The following is an 18,915-nucleotide window of genomic DNA, read 5'->3' as shown; positions in this document are numbered from 1 at the left end:
TACCTGCCTCCAGTAGCTGTGCCACAGTCGAATCGGCCTGAAAAATGATTGTCAAAAATATGCTGTTTCAGATAGTGTCTACATCAGGTTTAAAGTCCAAAACATTTTAATTGCACTTTCATATTAAATAATCTACTGTTAGTGGACAGATAGAGACTCATTTACTATAATTTATGCCTGTATAAAAGGTAAGCCACATACTACCCTCAATTGACTTCCTGTAATGAGGATGATTGTTAGAGTGCAGTAACCTAACACAGGCGTACTGATTCACAACAGTGAATATGTGGCAAGTAAATCGTAACACTTTTGCTAATTACACTGTCCTTCCAAGTAGGCAGTCATACCGAAATGTAAACATTGTGCACAGTAAGCATAATTTGCAAATAACACAGTTTGCATAGTTTTTTATATTAGTAGCAAGTTCACAGTAAATCATTAAAGACAAACACCGAATTACTGAATCATTTCCTGGACACAAAATTTACATAAAACTCGATACACTGAATGAGTTGTAATTTGTGTTTCGTAACCTGCTGCAGACGGGCTGAAATAGCTCCTGGCAGCATCTCTTTTACAAGCTCACAATAATTAGCAATACATCCAAGTATCGTTATTTGCTGTCTTTTTACAAATTGCACTTAAAGATTTATGTTTCTGAGCAAATGAAAGTTACTCTAAATGTGAACTTCTACATGCAACAATAATTGCTATTACCTAACACTGTCTGATTTGCCAAAATTTTATTTCAGTAACTAAATTAGTGCAAAAGTTGCTAACGTATTTTCACCATTAGCTGTATAAATGCTTCACTTATTTATACATATTTTTTATCTACTTTATCTGAAAGTTAGTAATGGGATATGTAACTTCCTGGCAGATTAAAACTGTGTGTCAGACCGAGACTCGAACTCGGGACCTTTGCCTTTCGCGGGCAAGTTCTCTACCGTCTGAGCTACCCAAGCACGATTCACGCCCCGTCCTCGCAGCTCAGATGGTAGAGCACTTGCCCGCGAAAGGCAAAGATTCCGAGTTCGAGTTTCGGTCTGGCACACAGTTTTAATCTGCCGGGAAGTTTCATATCGGCGCACACTCCACTGCAAAGTGAAAATCTCATAATGGGATATTTGTCTACCTATGAACAAAAGACATCAAAATCTGAAATCACTGGCAGTCATAGTCAGCATGGTTTTTAGATAAATTTGTCACACTAATGAATTCTGATTAACTGACTGAATGTAATGTATAATTAAATTAAGTTGGCTAAGCCTCGAGTTACTATTAGAGATTACATATTTCTAGATTTCCGGAAAGCATTTGACACGGTGCCCCATGACAGGCTGTTAAAGGAGGTATGAGCATTTTGAGTATGTTCACAATTATGCAAGTGGCTTGAAGACTTCCTAAGCTATAAACCCAGTATGTTGCCCTCGGCGGTGAATGTCCGTCAGAGACGAGGGTACCATCAGGAGTGCCCCAGAAAGTGTTATAGGATCACTATTATTCTCTGTATACGTAAACAAACTGGTGGATGGGATGGGCAGAAATCTGCAGTTGTTTGCTGACAATGCTGTGGTGTACGGTAAGGTGCTGAAGTTGAGTGGCTGTAGGGAGATAAAAGATGACTTAGAGAAAATTTCTAGCTGGTGTTACGAATAACAGTGATTTTCAAATGTAGAAAAATGTAAGTTGATGTGGATGAACAGGAGAAACAAATTCCTAATTTTCAAATACAGCATTGGTAGTGCCCTGCTAGACACAGTCATGTCGTTCGGATATCTGAGCGTAACGTTGTGAGGCGATACGAAATGCAGCGAGCGCATGAGGATTGTGGTATGGTAGGTGAATGGTCAATTTTAGTTTATTAGGAGACTTTTAGGAAAGTGTGTTTCATCTGTACAGAAGGCCACATATGGGATGCTAGTGCGACCTATTCTTGAGTGCTGCTCGAGTGTTTGGGATCCGCACCAGGACAGATTGAAAGAAGACATAGAAGCAATTCAGAGGTGGGCTGCTAGATTTGTTACTGTTACAGTACGCAACTGTTACGGAGATGCTTCTGGATCTCGAATGGGAATCCCTGGAGGCAAGAAGACTTTCTTTCTGAGGAGCACTATAGAGAAAATTTAGAGCCTACATCTCAAGCTGACTGCAGACTGATAGTTTCCTCCAATTTGAATTGCATGTAAGGTCCATGAAGGTAGAGTTTGAGAAATTAGGACTCGTTTGGAGGCAGATAGGCAGTTGCTTTTCCCTCATTCTGTTTGCGAGTGGAGCAGGAAAGGAAATTACTGTTAGTAGCATGGAGTACCCTCCACCTTGCGCAGTAAGTTGGATAGTGGAGAATTGATGTAGATGTAGATTTAGACTTTCAGTACTGTGCACATGTCACAAAAGTAACACTGTTGAAGATATTTGTGAAAAAATCATTTTTGTTGGAAGAAAACATAACAGCCGGAAAGAATGTACTCGCTACGTCACACAGTCTTGCCGAGATCTCGCATTTGCTCGCAGTGGCAGATTCGTCCGTGGCGAAAGAGAAGTCCGACAGCTCCGGGGAGCCGACTGCGGCCACCGAACTGAGCAATTCCGGCCAGACGACGGGCGGCAGCAACGCGCCGGAGCCGGAGGAAGAGGTGGCCGACCGGCAGCGGGCACTGACGGGCGTGGAGCGGCAGCTGCAGAGCGTGCTGGACGCTAAGGCGCGCCTACTGCTGCCGCAGCCACAGTCTGAACTCATTCGGGGCCCGGCGGCGGATGTGGACGCGGCTCTCAAGGTGAGTTGGACCCCTCCGCTGCGGTGGGCAGCCTCCGATGAGTGTACCCAAATGGAGCTGACTACTTATCGTCGCCAATTACATTAGTATTTGTTCCGTAGATCGTGAATACGACACTTCGTAATGATGTGGAATGTGTCAGGTTAATAAAAGGTGTCTATACAAGATATTACATCACACAAAATATTACATGACCCTAAAAACAAAGATGATGTAACTTACCAAACGAAGGCGTTGGTATGAAAGGATGTAGGTTTTAAGGGAGAGGGTAAGGAGTCATTCCAATCCCGGGAGTGGAAAGACTTACCTTAGGGGGGGAAAAAAGGACAGGTATACACTCTCTAGCGCACGCGCGCGCAAACACACACACACACACACACACACACACACACACACACACACACACACACACACACACATCCATCCGCACATCTACAGACACAAGCAGACGTGTGTGTGTGTGTGTGTGTGTGTGTGTGTGTGTGTGTGTGTGTGTGTGTGTGTCTATACCTGTCCTATTTTCCCCGTAAGGTAAGTCTTTCCGCTCCCGGGATTGGAATGACTCCTTACCCTCTCCCTTAAAACCCACATCCTTTCGTCTTTCCCTCTCCTTCCCTCTTTCCTGATGAAGCAACTGTGGGTTGTGAAAGCTTGAATTTTGTGTGTGTGCGTTTGTTTGTTTGTTTGTCTATCAACATACCAACGCTTTCGTTTGGTAAGTTACATCATCTTTGTTTTTAGATATATTTTTCACATGTGGTATGTTTCCCTGTATTATATATGGGGGGTTGGGGAAATTACCCACTTACTATGTCCAAAAAATTCATCTAATGAGTAGAAGGGTTTGCCATTAAGAAATTCTTTTAATTTCATTTTAAATGCTTTATAGTTATCTGTCAGACTTTTGATGCTATTAGGTAAGTGACCAAAGACTATTGTGGCCGCATAATTTACCCCCTTCTGAGCCAATGTTAGATTTAACCTTGAGTAGTGAAGTGTTGTAGCCATGTACACTGCTATTACTTTTGAATTCGTTCAGTTTGTTAATAACAAATTTCATAAGTGAATATATATATTGTGGGGCCCTTTAAATAAGGGTCTGCAGGATGATCTTGGATGAGCTCCAGCAATTATTCTGATTACACGCTTTGTGCAATGAACACTCTTTTACTCAATGATGAGTTGCCCCAGAATACGATGCCAAACAAAAGCAGAGAATGAAAATAGAATGCTGAAGATTAGATGGGTAGATCACATAACTAATGAGGAGGTATTGAATAGAACTGGGGCAATAGGAGTTTATGGCACAACTTGACGAGCAGAAGGGATCGGTTGGTAGGACATGTTCTGAGGCATCAAGGGAAACAAATTTAGTATTGGAGGGCAGAGTGGAGGGTAAAAATTGTAGAGGGTGACCAAGAGATGAATACACTAAGCAGATTCAGAAGGATGTAGGTTGCAGTAGGTACTGGCCAGTCTCAGGACTGAAGACCACAACAACAACAGCTAATTTACCCAGATGTGTATCGCCAAAATTTGCAATGACCCTAATAGCGTAAGTAGCTGAACTCAAACGTTTCAGCAGATCCTAAATGTGTTTTTTCCAGTTCAACCCCTCATCAATGCATACATCTAGAAATTTTGAATATTCTACCTTAGCTACTGATTTCTGATCGAAGTCTATATTTATTAATGGTGTCATTGCATTTACTGTGTGGAACTGTATATACTGTGTTTTGTCAAAGTTTTATGAGAGCCCATTTGCAGAGAACCGCTTAATGATTTTCTGAAAAACATTGTTTACAATTTCACCAGTTAATTCTTGTCTGTCGGGTGTGATAGCTATACTTGTATCATCGACAACAAGTACCAGCTTTGCATCTTCATGAATATAGGATGGCAAGTCATTAACATATATTAAGAACAGCAGAGGACCCAATATCGAACCTTGCGGCACCCCAGTCTTGATTGTTCCCCAATTTGAGAAATCACCAGTTTTTTGCATATTATTTGAACTGCTTATTTCAACTTTCTGCACTCTTCCAGTTAGGTATGATTTAAACCATTTGAGCACTGTCCCAATCATACCACAGTGCTTGAGCTTATCTAGAAGTATTCCATGATTTACACAATCAAAAGCCTTTGAGAGATCACAGTAAATCTCAACGGGTGACTTCCGGTTACTCAGAGCATTTGATATTTCATTAGTGAAAGTATATGTAGCATTTTCCATTGGAAAAACCCTTCTGGAAACCAAACTGACATTCTGTTAAAACATCATTTTTACAAAGGTGTGAAGCTACTGTACAATACATTACTTTTTCAAGAATTTTGGCTAAGGCAGTCAGAAGAGAGTGTGGGCAGTAGTTGTTGACATCAGACGTATCTCCTTTTTTATGCAGTCGTTTAACAATGGCATACTTCGGTCTATCTGGGAAAATACCCTGCTTCAGAGAGCTGTTGTGTCTGCCGTTTGGTTGAAGGAGACTCATTGTAAAAGCAAAGAATGTTTGTTCCTCCAGGTGTCTTGTTCAAGAAAATAAAAAAAATATATTTTAGAACTGTCTGTACCCGGCCACACTTTCCTGAGAGTCAATCTGCTTAAATGGAAAAGAAAGAGAAGCATACGTTTCTAATATGCATGGGCATTGGATATACATCCTAATCTCCTCGCTCCTCTCTCTGTCCATCTTGTCCACAGCTCATGGTCTAGTGGCTGGCATTGCTGCCTCTGGATCACGGGGTCCCAGGTTCAATTCCCGGCTGAGTTGGGGATTTTCTCTGCTTGGGGACTGGGTGTTGGTGTTGTTTTCATCATTTCATAATAATATAATAATAATAATAATAATAATAATAATAATAATAATAATAATAATAATATGTCCATCTCCTCCTTCCTATTCATTTGTCCATTTTGTCCCATCTCTCTGTCCATCTCCCCTCCCACCCTCTCTTTTTCCTGGTGCCTTGTTTATTGTTATTGCAAATTCGGATTCTGTAATAGTACTCTAATCATAAGCGTATAAGCCATAAATACAACTTTTCTGTTTGCTAACAGTGTCTCAAGACTGTGTATTTTATATACATAATTGTATATTAATATAATAGAGGGAAACATTCCACGTGGGAAAAATATATCTAAAAACAAAGATGGTGTGACTCACCAACGAAAGTGCTGGCAGGTCAATAGACACACAAACGAACACAAACGTACACACAAAATTCAAGCTTTCGCAACCAATGGTTGCTTCGTCAGGAAAGAGGGAAGGAGAGGGAACGACAAAAGGATGTGGGTTTTAAGGGATAGGGTAAGGAGTCATTCCAGTCCCAGGAGCGGAAAGACTTACCTTAGGGGGAAAATAGGACACGCTCGCTCGCTCGCTCGCTCGCTCGCTCGCTAGCGCGCGCGCGCCCACACACACACACACACACACACACACACACACACACACACACACACACACACACACATATGTCTGCTTGTGACTGTATATGTGCGGATGGATATGTGTGTGTGCGTGCGTGTGTATACCTGTCCTTTTTTCACCCTAAGGTAAGTCTTTCCCCTCCCGGGATTGGAATGACTCCTTACCCTCTCCCTTAAAACCCACATCCTTTCGTCTTTCCCTCTCCTTCCCTCTTTCCTGACGAAGCAACCGTTGGTTGCGAAAGCTTGAATTTTGTGTGTATGTTTGTTTGTTTGTGTGTCTATCGACCTGCCAGCACTTTCGTTTGGTAAGTCACATTATCTTTGTTTTTAGATATAATTATATATTAAGAAGTATATAGTCTGTATGTGTCTAAACATTTATTACAGTGACGTGGAAAAATTTGAAGGAAATTAGAAAGGTACATTTTGAAATTTTTGGTAACAGTAATGTACCTGATATATTTAGTACCTGAAAACAAGCCCACATTTTCATTATTGTAACATTTCCCCTTTCATTATGTGCGTATTATGTATGTACCAGATGGCATTCCAGTTGGTATATAAAAAAAACGCGTAATCGAATGCAGTGTTGTCAGAATTTTGAAGCAATCTATGAAGAACGTTTGGATATTTGAGATTTTGTGGAAAGGGACACCCACACTTGTACTTACATAGAAACTGTAACTGTGCCTAATTGCAGTTCTCTGAAAGTTTTGGACTGAATGCATCAAAATTTTGCCACAGTGTTGCATTGAAATACGTGTGTATTTTTACATACCAATTTATGAGCTCACGTGGAAAAGTACGAAGTGCGGAAAATGCGGTCTGCACTCGTAGAGAGGAGTTATTCCCGGGACACGTCCTTTCACAGGACACTGACGACGGGCCTGCCGAGGACGGCACGTCGGACGTGCCGGACGTCGGGGAAGACACGTCCGTGTCGCAGGAGAACCACAGCCACAGCCTGCTGAACCACCACCACGCGGGGCACCTGCACCGGCACACTGCCAACGAGCACCACCACCACCACGACCACCGCCACCATCTCCACCACGACGAACACCACCACCACGACCCGCACTCTGCTAATGTGGGGATGCCGGCATACCTCACGGAGACCATCGACACTCTGGAAGGGTGAGTCTCGCAAACGGCATTACGGGGCAGGTAGTTTTATAACGTAAGATCAGTCAGTCGAGATAACTGTGAAATTGTGAGACAGAATTGCCTTCGGGAGGCAAAAAGTGTAGCAGTGTGACAGGATTCTGGGTGGCAAAATTGTAAAAACAGGCTAGGTGTGATATTGTAAGACATAAGCAGTCAAATTTTGCTTACAGGCTCTCTTAGATTATATTGCAGAAAAGTTATGCACGCGAGAATGCACTCGGATATCTAGTCCGCTCACCCTTTCTGTCTTCGGTCTGAATGAAACCCATTGCTTATGCACTTTGATCGTCTTTTTTTGTGCCATTAGATTAAACTTAAATTCCTGTCTTTGGCTCTTTAAAATTAATTTTCTTAGGACCCCCTCTTACTTCATTAGCTGACAAATTATTCTTGCTGAAAAGAGTGTTTTTGGCTCGTTTTCAGGTTTGAGGACCTGATTGCTGTCGGCTCTGGCTCGAGGCCGCCAGAGGAACGTCAGAATGTGGAGGGCGGCAGCAATGGTGCTGCGGAATTGGAGGTAGTGAGAAGGAACTCTTCTGGTGTAGAGCGACCTGTGGTGGTTGCCGAAGTTGTCAAAGTAAGTGGGTAATAAATGCTACCGGGAAACAGCAGCTCGCTGGCTGGCAGTTATCCAGCAGTTATAATAGCAGAGAAGGAATTAGACAGTGTGTGTGTGTGTGTGTGTGTGTGTGTGTGTGTGTGTGTGTGTGTGTGTCTAGGGAAAAAATATCTAAAAACGAAGATGATGTAACTTACCAAACGAAAGCGTTGGTATGTTGGTAGACACACACACACACACACACACACACACACACACACACACACACACACACACACACACCCGCACGTATACTGACACAAGCAGACATGTGTAAAGGCACACATGTGTGTGTGTGTGTGTGTGTGTGTGTGTGTGTGTGTGTGTGTGTAAAACTGAAGAAAATTAACCTTCATAATAGCTCTATGTATCGGGCTGTGCATTAGTTGATCGTCAGGTATCGAGTGCGATCCTACGTAGAGGAAATGTGGAGACTTTTGTTACTTGCTTAATTTTTCATTGTTACTAACTTGCCCAAATAAAATTTCTCTGAATTGAATGAACTATAGAATACATAAACAGGTGTATAAAGCATTGAAAAAATGAAAACACTTGAAGTTAAAAATTAAAGAGTCAGTATCCAAAGCAGTTTAGCTCAAAAAATGAACATTAACAGGAAGCACAAGTTTTAAATAATCTGTTTGCTCAATTTTTCACCCCCAAAGCCTATTTCTTTAGCATACGGCTGTAAACTTACATTCTAATAAGTGACTTCGGAAAGAAAAAAAATGAGCTTTCTGGGATGTGGTGGATAATGAACTTTGAAGTTTGCAGTTAAGAAGCCACTTAAGCACAGAACCACAGTATTTGTATGTACATTGTCACTAAAACCAAATGTAACAATTATCAACTTCATGTAAAATAATAATAATAATAATAATAATAATAATAATAGTAATAATTGGTGGAGGTCCGGCTTGACTGCTGGAAATATATTATAAACAAGAATAGACAATTTAAGGGTAATGAGGAGGAATTCTGCTGCTGTTTAGAATTTGATTTTGATTTATTTGGAATTTTTATTTTGGTTTAAAATTATGTACTCATAACTTGACAGTAACAGAGAGAATTAGTGATAAAAGGAGAAGTGTGATGTTCTGTTGCACATTTAAGTTTAACAAAAGGTTCTATATGCAGGGCAACCACGACTGAACATTTCCATTTTCACAAAATGAAGAAAACTGCAACCATTTTTGAGCTAGTAATGTTTTATTGTTTACGGCCAGTTTCGGAATAATATAATCCCGACTTCTGGCAGACATTTAGCTACGTTAACAGTCGAGATGTGTTCAAAAAGTAAGTTGACTTTATATTTTTATGAAAAAATATTTATTTATTCATCAATACTCATGTTGTCCCCTTCAAAGTAATCCCCGTCAGATACAATACACTCGCATCAATGCTTCTTTCAATCCTCTAAGCACCTCTTGTAACCACATTTTGGTGCAGCCTTGAGTACTTCCAGTGATGCAGTTATTATTTTTTCAGTCATTGTAAATCTTCGTCCTTTCATAGGTCTCCTCAGTTTTGGGAACAGGAAAAAGTCTCGCAGAGGGCCAAATCTGGTGAATATGGTGGCTGAGGCACGATTGTCATATTGTTTTTGTCCAAAAAATCTCTTGCAAGCAACGATGAATGAATGAGCAGATGCACTGTCGTGATGCAAAAGCCATTGCATATTGCTTCTCGCATGCGGCGCATAATGTCAAGGTAATACTCCTTACTGACCGTATGACCTTGCGGCAAAAATTTGTGATGCACTATGCCACGGTAATTGAAGCATACAGTGAGCAAAACTTTGACATTTGACTGAACTTATCGTGCTTGTCTCAGTTTTGGTTCTCCGAAATGCTTCCGTTGGGAGGACTGGGTTTTGTTTTTGACATCATAACTGTGAACCCATGTTTCGTAACCAGTTATGACCCTTTCCAGCAAATCAGGTTCATCACTGACATCATTCAAGAGCTCCCGAGTGATGCTCGTGCGTCAGTTCTTCTTATCTAAATTAGAAGTTTCGAAACAAACTTTGCCGACACGCATCTCGTGCCCAAAACATCTGATAAAATTGCGTGAGATGAGACAACTGATATGCCAACATTATCAACACCTTCTCTTACGGTAATTCGACAAATTGCCAAAACAAGTTTCTTCACAGCTTTGACATTATCACCTTTTGTTGATGTGCTTGGGCATCCAGACTGAGGTTCATCATTGGCATCTTGGAGGAGCTTGTACCACTTGTAAACATTTATTTTACCTAGAACAGACTCACCGTATGCCACTGTCAACATTTCAAACGTTTTAGAGCCCTTGATTCCATTTTTCCACACACAAATTTGATGCAAATTGTTTTCTCTATTATTATTATTATTATTAGTATTAGTATTATTATTTCTTTCCTTTCTCAGACGTTATGTCTGGTTAAAAATGGAAAGTGACATGGACTTTGATCAAGCGTGACTTCCTTTTAACTGTACGGTATATGTTGCATTGCATTTAGGAACTTTTGGGTAATTGAACATCTATCAATAATTACAGATTTCTGTGGTTGTATATATACATTTGGATGATTATTATTATTGTTGTTGTTGTTATTTATAATACTCGAAAATCGCTGAGCACACCAAAACACGTCTAACCTTTCTATCTGTCAAAAACAAATGAAGTATGCTGTACACTTGAACCTGTAAACACATGTTCGGGACGTGTACCAACATAACAAATAGAAGATCGATAATGAAATATATGTTTCCCGCACAATTTGAAGTCACCTTACTTTTTGAACAGCCCTTGTATGTTACAGTTGTGGGTAAACAGTCATTCAAAAATGAAAAATTAATGGCAGACTGATGACTGGGTGTTACTCGCATAAAGCGTAAACGAACTAAGGTTGTCTTTTCCGTACATAGTATGACCTGCTTTTTTGTTGTTGTTGTTGTTGTTGTTGTTGTTGTTGTTGTTGTTGTCATTGTGGTCTTCAATCCTGAGATTGGTTTGATGCAGCTCTCCATGCTACTCTATCCTGTGCAAGCTTCTTTATCTCCCAGTACCTACTGCAACCTACATCCTTCTGAATCTGCTTAGTGTATTCATCTCTTGGTCTCCCTCTACAATTTTTACCCCCATGCTGCCCTCCAATACTAAACTGGTGATCCCTTGATGCCTCAGAACAGGTCGTACCAACTGATCCCTTCTTCTTGTCAAGTTGTGCCACGAACTTCTCTCCAATCCTATTCAATACCTCCTCATTAGTTATATGATCTACCCATCAAATCTTCAGCATTCTTATGTAGCACCACATTTCGGAAGCTTTATAAAATAGGAACCTAAGAAGTAAAAAAAAAGGGGGGGGGGGGGGGACAGGCTGCACTGATGGGGGAAAACTGGAAACAGCTGAAGACGCAAAGAAAGTTGTTGCATGCCTAATGTAAACAATAAAATATTGTTGGTTCAACAGCTGTTTTGGATTTCTTCATTTTATGGAAATTTAATTTTAAATTGTACGTTATGAACAAAGAAAAATTTAAATATTTTTGGAGAATGAAGAAGAAGAAGAAGAAGAAGAAGAAGAAGAATAAACAAAAACGAAGATTCATTGTGACAGGTAGTAGTAGTCTGGCCTCAGGTAGGTTAGTCTATAGGCGTATCCTGAGGGAGTGTCTCGAGGTACGCTCTTCAACGGCACTGGGACAGTGTCATTAGATTTGCTAGCCGAGGAGATTAATTCATCTAGAGACTGGTAACAACCTGTGAAATATCTCTTAACATTACAAATGCAAAAGTAAAGTATGACATACGAGAATTTAGAATCGACATGTACTATAATGACTAATTTGATTTAGAGGGAATTGTTTCCATAGATCTGTTAATTATTTACATATGTATAGTTTTGTGTAAGGTGGCTGTACGATACTTTATTTAAGAACGTCTCGTGGTAACACTTGAGCGTGCATTGTGCTTCCTCCGACAGGAATGCTCCTCACAAGTTCGAAACATAACTGTTCAAAATCCCCTTTTTTTATTTAGAGTTGATAATGACAGATTTTTCCTTTTTGATGTGTATTGCTTTGAAGTTGTTTTAGGACATTGATGGTGTCTTGCTTACGAGGTGAGAATAAGCGAGGTAGTTAACCGTAAGTGTAAGCTATGATGTGTTAAGATCAATATTAGAATACTGACTACACTGTTCTAACACTTATAATATGTTCACGTGATCACTAAAAGAAAGCTTATGGTATGCTAATATATAATTTTATAGTGAGTAACCTAATGATAAGAATTGCTGGCTAGAATGATGTTAATAAATATTGAGAAGACTATCTAGAATAACATAAATGGGAACTTGGAAGACAGAAATAAGACAATGGCAGGCAACTGGTAGGTTTAAGTTTTCTGTTTCCCAAGTACAACTAAGAATGTCTCAAGTAAAAGGTAAAAATATGTGTTGGAGTGCCAGTTAGATATTGATATTGAAACACGATTGAAGCTGAAAAGTGAGCTGTCAAACAAACACGTGGCAGTGATCATTTCACTTTCTTTTGTGTTCATATTACGGACCTGGATATTGTGAAAATTTTCTGGTAGGAGAATGATGTCACAAGTAGATAGTAACTGTCATTTTTCTGGAAGTTTTGTATTTGTGCTAAAAGTGTCGCTCCAGTCTACACGTACTCGCAAAACAACATTTTGACATTTATTTTCAGAGTTCCGAAGGCGGCGTCACTCCGGAAACGAGTCCGGTCGGCACGGAAGCTGCGAAAGTAGCGAGGAGGAGCTCCGCTTCCAGCTACGGGACGTTGACCGAGTCGGAGAAGAGCTCGGAGAGTTCGAGCGACCCGGCCGTCGAATCGGGAGAAGTTCCTTCTCGGAGGAGACCTTCCGGGGAGCTCGGCGTCGGCGACGGGAAGGCGTCGAAGGGCGAGGGTACCCGGGCAGAGTCGGACCGGCAGCAGAGGGCGCAGAGGCGGAGGACGGTGGAAGTCGCGGGGCCGCTGGTCAACTTCACCATCACCACCTACCGGAGGTGAGGGCCGCGGGGCGCGTAAAATGGCTTTCCCTGTTGAAAAGTGTTTGGTCGGCCACCAGTGTTTCGCCTTTTCGTATTCTTCCGTAGATTGTTGTTTGCTGCTATAAAGGTGTATATTGTCCATTTGAGGATCCTCAGTGGAACTGGTCCGACTGGGTGTAGGTACGCTATACTGCAATTAAAATTAGTTTGCAATTGGCATTGGTGGACAGCAGAGTTGCCAGCTCAAACACAGTGTGCCGCGTGCTCGAGCGATCGATAGCTGCACGTTCGCTGAAAAAGAAACGGGTCGTCTACTTACTGGCTGTGCAAACGTGCCGTTAGGTTGTGGAGAGGGCAGTGGTGGAGGCCGGGCAGTGGTGGAGGCCACTGCTGCCGTAGTGATGGTGGTGGACGAATAAGACACAGTCGTATGTTACAGGTGAATAACAGCAATAAGACAAGCATTAGGTTACACACGTGTTGGAGTGGTAACGAATTATCTATATTGCCAGAGGAAATTGTAAGAGGTGAAAATAACTGAATTTTTGATAACACTCTATACCACTAATGGAAACGAGCCAGTTAAGAGTGACGCACTTTCACTAGTGTTGTCAAAATTTAAAGAAATAATAGGGTGTTCTATGTTATTTTCCGCTACACAGTATTTTTTTTTCATGGTTTTGTCCGTTTGTAGTGTTGTTTTTCAGTCTTTCCACTTTTACAAGAACTAAATTTGTAGAGTCTCAGCTTTTTGCATACATAGATGTGTAAATAAAAATAACAATGCAGTTTATTACATTGGTAAGTGTTGTAATAAAGTGAGAGCTATTAATTTTATGACCAAATTATGACGAGATAGCATTTTTTTTAGAGAAAAAGAAAATGTAGTGAGATCCGGCTGTCGTCCCAGCCTTAAAACTATACCGGTGAGACGGCTACATTTCCTTTACAGTAACACGAGACATAAAGTCCCCGGAACTTAAAATTCACAATACCTATGATAACTAAAGGGGAGCTACAACTTGAGGCTGTGAGTTGCCAAAGAATTGAAGCCTTTAACAAAATAGTTTGCTTAGGATTGTTTGATCAGTATTGCGAATCGGACCCTTTATTTTCAATATTTCTGTGCAGAAACAGAAAAATTTACCAAAGACTAACTTCAGCAGCATATATACTTTGGCCCTTTTTTAGTGCTCCGAAGCAAAAATCAGTGTGCGTTTGGTGCTCCTTCCCCTCCACTCCCACTCCCACTCCCACTCTCGCGGCCTGCCTGCCTGTTCCCATTCCGAAGAGTGTAGGCGGTATCAATTGGCGGTGCTCTGCCGCTCGCGTTCGCAGAGTGGGGAATGCGGTGAGCACGTAGAGCCCGAGAAATAGCTGCGATTTACTGACATCCGGGCCCTACCACTCCCGCCAGTGACACACCAATCTTAAGGTAACTGTAATTGGAGTATATACTCTGTTTTCCGTCAATGTGATTGGGATGACAATTATTTTGAAAAACCCGGAATCCTCGGGTAATTACATTTTGCCTGGAAAAATCCCAGAAATCTCGGGGAATTTTAGGAATTTCGTAAAATAAAATCTCAGAGAATTCCATGTTTTTAGCGTAGGAGTGATGTTTAATTTTATGCACTTTTTATAAAGTCACAAATTTTAAAATACTTAGTATTTCAGAGTGGGTTAATTACACGATGGGTGGGAAGTAACTAGATATTATTGGATGGGTGTTAAGTTTCTAATATTGGTGGAATAATATTGGAACAGAACATTAAATAGGATAGTGAGTTTTCATGCCTCGTAGGCACTGCTCAGGACCGTGTAGTTACGGTGGAGAAGATGCATTCTCGTCCAAAAGTGACTGTGTCATGTAGAATAATGGCTACAGATATCATTGGCCCATATCTTCTGCATGACAGAGTAAACAGGGAATGATATCTTCAGATGCTTCAGAATTACATTTGGCCCACAGTATCTGAATGGGAAAACACCAACTACATTATCTTCGTACAAGATGGCATGCCACCTCACTTTGCGAATGTCGTGCGGAATTGGTTGGATGAGAAGTTTTCAGGATGTTGGCTGGGAAATTGTGGACCTTGTGAATGGCCTGTAAGAAGTCCAAATCTGAAGACCTGTGGCTTTCTTTTATGGGGCTATGCAAAAGAGGTGGTGTACCAAATAAAACGTCACACATTGAACAAATTGGAATCACAGATTTGGGAAGTTCTTATGAACATCCCACACAACTCCCTCCAGAAAGCTGTGGATACCATTCCAGTTGTTTTGAGGAGATGGGTTAACACTACAGGTGGCTAAATGAAAATTTAATGGAGTTTTAACATGTGCAGTCATATACTCAGATGACAGTGTACATACTGCATTAATTTCTAATAAAGATAAAAGGTTATATGTCAATTTCAGAATCTAGTTATTTTCTGGCCTCACTGTATACAAATATTGTGTCATATAAGTTTATCAGTATTTGAAAATTGTGATTAGTCTAGTTTGGCTCTGAGGGAAGGAAAGCCAGGAATATCTGTCCTGAGACATAAATGACAGTTGCATATGCTTATTATGGTACATTTAGCTTATGCTGCAGCCTCCTTACCAGCCGACACGTTTAGCCGGCAACTGCACTCGAGCTGACCTCGTCACCATCGGTACTTGTTCTGAGCGAGAACTGAGATACAGGTGGGACAACGGTCAGCAGAAAAACCTGTCTTAAAGTGCACACTTAGGTTGCAGCGAGAAAAGGCATCATGGGATCGTGTGATATTCACATGATAATAAATAGGGACCTGAAAAATTCGCCTTTTACTGTAAATGGGGAAACAGGTGTGAATTATGCCTCAAAATGCAAAAACGGGAAATTACTTAATAGGCCATATTTCATAGAGAGCTGTATCCAGATGAACTATTTTATCGGATATAGTTTGAAAAAGCTTTATGTCCTGCATATAAATATCTAAAATGTAACCAGTTTTCAATTACTGGTATTGTACGTATGGCATACTGAAATCCTTGGATCAAGGCAGTCAGGTGGATGCACTACGTCTCGATTTCCAAAAAGCATTTGAGTCAGTACCCCGTCTACGCTTACTGTCAAAAGTTTGATCGTAAGAGGGTATCGAGTGAAATTTGTAACTCGATTGAGGACACAGCGTGTTATCCTGGAGGGAGAGTCATTATCAGATGTAGTAGTAACTTTGGGTGTGCCCCAACAAAGTGTGTTGGGACCCATGTTGTTCACAGAATGTTTGCAGATGATGCAGTTGTTGCTAATGAAGTGCTGTCTGAAAGAAGCTGTATAAATATTCAATCGGATCTTGATAAGGTTTCAAAGTGGTGCAGAGATTGGCAACTTGCTTTAAATGTTCGGAATGTGTCCTGTGACATATCGTCAGTGAGTCACTGCTGGAATCAGCCGACTCGTACAAATATGTGGCTATAACGTTGTGTGTATATGAAATGAAATGGAATGATCACAAAGGCTCAGTTATGGGTAAAGCAGGTGATAGACTTTGGTTTGGTGGTAGAGTATTCGGTAAGTGCAATCAGTCTACAAATGAGATTGCTTACAAGTCACTCGTGTGACCGGTTCTAGAATTTTGCTCAAGTGTGAGACCTGTTCCAAATAGGACTAACGGGTGACATTGAATGTGTATAGAGAAGGGCAGAACGAACGGTCACAGGTTTGTTTGATCCGCGGGAGAGCGTTGCAGAGATACTGAAGGAACTGAACTGAAAGTCTCTTGAAGATAGACATAAAGTAACCAGAGAAAGTCGATTAATCAAGTTCCCAGAACCAGCTTTAAATGTTGACTCGAGGAATATATTGCAGTCCCCTACGTATCGCTCGTGTAGGGATTGTGAGAATAAGATTAGAATAATTACTGGAGGCACAGAGGCATTCATTCAATCAATCATTCTTCCCGCTCTGCGTATGTGAATAGAACAGGAAGAATCCCTAATAAGTGGTACAATGGGATGTACCCTCTGCCGTGTACTTCATTATGGTTTGCAGAGTAAAGTGCAGATGTACATCATCTGGTGAAGACAAATTTGGAAAGATGATATTCATAGGAACCTGTTTGGAAAATAAAAATTTATGCGTGTCGTAACATATCGATGCGCTCAGTGATCTGCTGTCGTGCCAATTGTGGATGGAACGAATGGTCTGATTAAGACACACTCTGCATAATGCGACCTAGTACTCAGCCGTGGAACCTAGCATTTTATAACAAGGAAATAGGTATGTTTCTTAGCTAAAGCTCAAAGGATTATATCATGTGCACATTTTTAACGTAGCAAATTAGGTGGTGAATGTTTTGAACTGTGGTTGCAACAAGTATCGCCAGAGGTTGGGTGAGAACTACGTCCTTAACAATACTGAAATGTTCAAATGTGTGTGAAATCTTATGCGACTTAACTGCTAAGGTCATCAGTCCCTAAGCGTACACACTACTTAACCTAAATTATCCTAAGGACAAACACACACACCCATATATAATGGTAGTATCTGTTTCCGAAAGAACAGTTGCCGTCGATGACTACGCAGCATTACTTGAATGAAATGATAATTAGATGGACACCCTAGCTGCAAACAGGCATTGATATACTTAATTGGGGACATGTCGAAAATGTTTGCCCCGACCGGGACTCGAACCCGGGATCTCCTGCTTACATGGCAGACATTCTGTCCATCTGAGCCACCGAGGGCACAGAGAATAGTACGCCTGCAGGGACTTATCCCTTGCACGCTCCCCGTGGGACCCACATTCCCAACGTGTCCACACCACTACATTCGTAGTGCGCCTAACAGATGTTTGCCCATTATACTCATTACAACATGTCTCCAGTGAAGTATATCGATGCCTGTTTGCAGCTAGGGTGTCCATCTAATTATCATTACACACACACACACACCCCCACGCCCGAGGGAGGACTCGAACCTCCGCCAGGACCAGCTGCACAGTCCACGACTGCAGTGCCTTAGACCGCTCGGCTAATTCCGTGTGGCGTTAACAATACTGTGATAACTTTGGCAGGTAATTGCGTGGTAACTGTCTCTGAATGTGTTGTGTTGTGTTGTGTTGTGCATTGCTTGTTGTTTTCTTTTCTAATTTGAAATAAGTGCTACCGATTCTGGTCTGTCACAGATTTGGAGTACCTACCTTACAACACTAGAGGAGATTGCCCTGTGGCAGCATCCCAGTTCTGCAGTAGGCTGCTGCCCTGTGAGGGGGAGAGGTGGGACTCCTGTACCCCCGTCATTCAAAATTCTAGTTTGTTTACGCTTGCGACCATCTGCCACTGTAGCCTAAAGAGTTTCCACTCTGCAGTATAGTGGTTGGAAAACAAAATCTGTAATGGTTTTTTGACTGCTGAAATTCTACCCAAAACGTCAAAATATAGTTACCGTACATATGGTTCTACTTCAGCAGTCTTGTCAATTCTATCTGTGTATTGTCAAGTGTGGGTCCCACAGCTATGAATGCATTCAGTTCACCAGTGGGAAAATGCTGTCACTTCTACACAGAAACTCGTTTTTGAAAACTTAAATACAGCCAAGTGAAGACAACAAACAGCATTTTGGAAGAAAAAGGTGTTAGAGTTTTTGCAAAAGCAGACATTCCAGTCAAAAAGTTCCCATTCAGCATTTTTTCTAACTGACAGTTTCAAAGAGCTAAGGCTTTGTTTGTCTTCACTCATGTAGCGTGGCAACAATTTAAATTAGTGCATCTAATCACTTGCGTGTGAGAGAGAGAGAGAGAGAGAGAGAGAGAGGGAGAGAGAGAGAGAGAGAGAGCCAAAATAAATAAATAAATAAATAAATAAAAAAACTCAAATTTTGCTAAAAAGACACATGAATTTTGACAAAAGTAGATGCTACATTTTCCAATACCTACTAATAAATCAAAACTGGTGTTGA

At 41.1% G+C, this 18,915-nt stretch overlaps 1 protein-coding gene across 1 annotated transcript in view; it reads left to right on the top strand.

Annotated features, from left to right (window-relative positions):
- LOC126108286 (uncharacterized) overlaps positions 1-18,915 on the top strand; it is a 365,566-nt gene that overhangs the window by 307,582 nt on the left and 39,069 nt on the right. The window contains exons 14-17 of the mRNA XM_049913510.1: positions 2,515-2,777; positions 7,079-7,344; positions 7,798-7,951; positions 12,676-12,995. Of these exons, the coding sequence (XP_049769467.1) occupies positions 2,515-2,777; positions 7,079-7,344; positions 7,798-7,951; positions 12,676-12,995 (1,003 nt within the window). The remainder of the gene's footprint in view (positions 1-2,514; positions 2,778-7,078; positions 7,345-7,797; positions 7,952-12,675; positions 12,996-18,915) is intronic.

Source organism: Schistocerca cancellata, chromosome 11 (genome assembly GCF_023864275.1).
Source record: "Schistocerca cancellata isolate TAMUIC-IGC-003103 chromosome 11, iqSchCanc2.1, whole genome shotgun sequence".
NCBI lineage: Eukaryota > Metazoa > Arthropoda > Insecta > Orthoptera > Acrididae > Schistocerca > Schistocerca cancellata.
The sequence above is the reverse complement of the archived record's forward strand: the minus strand, read 5'-3'. Positions and strand labels throughout refer to the sequence as shown.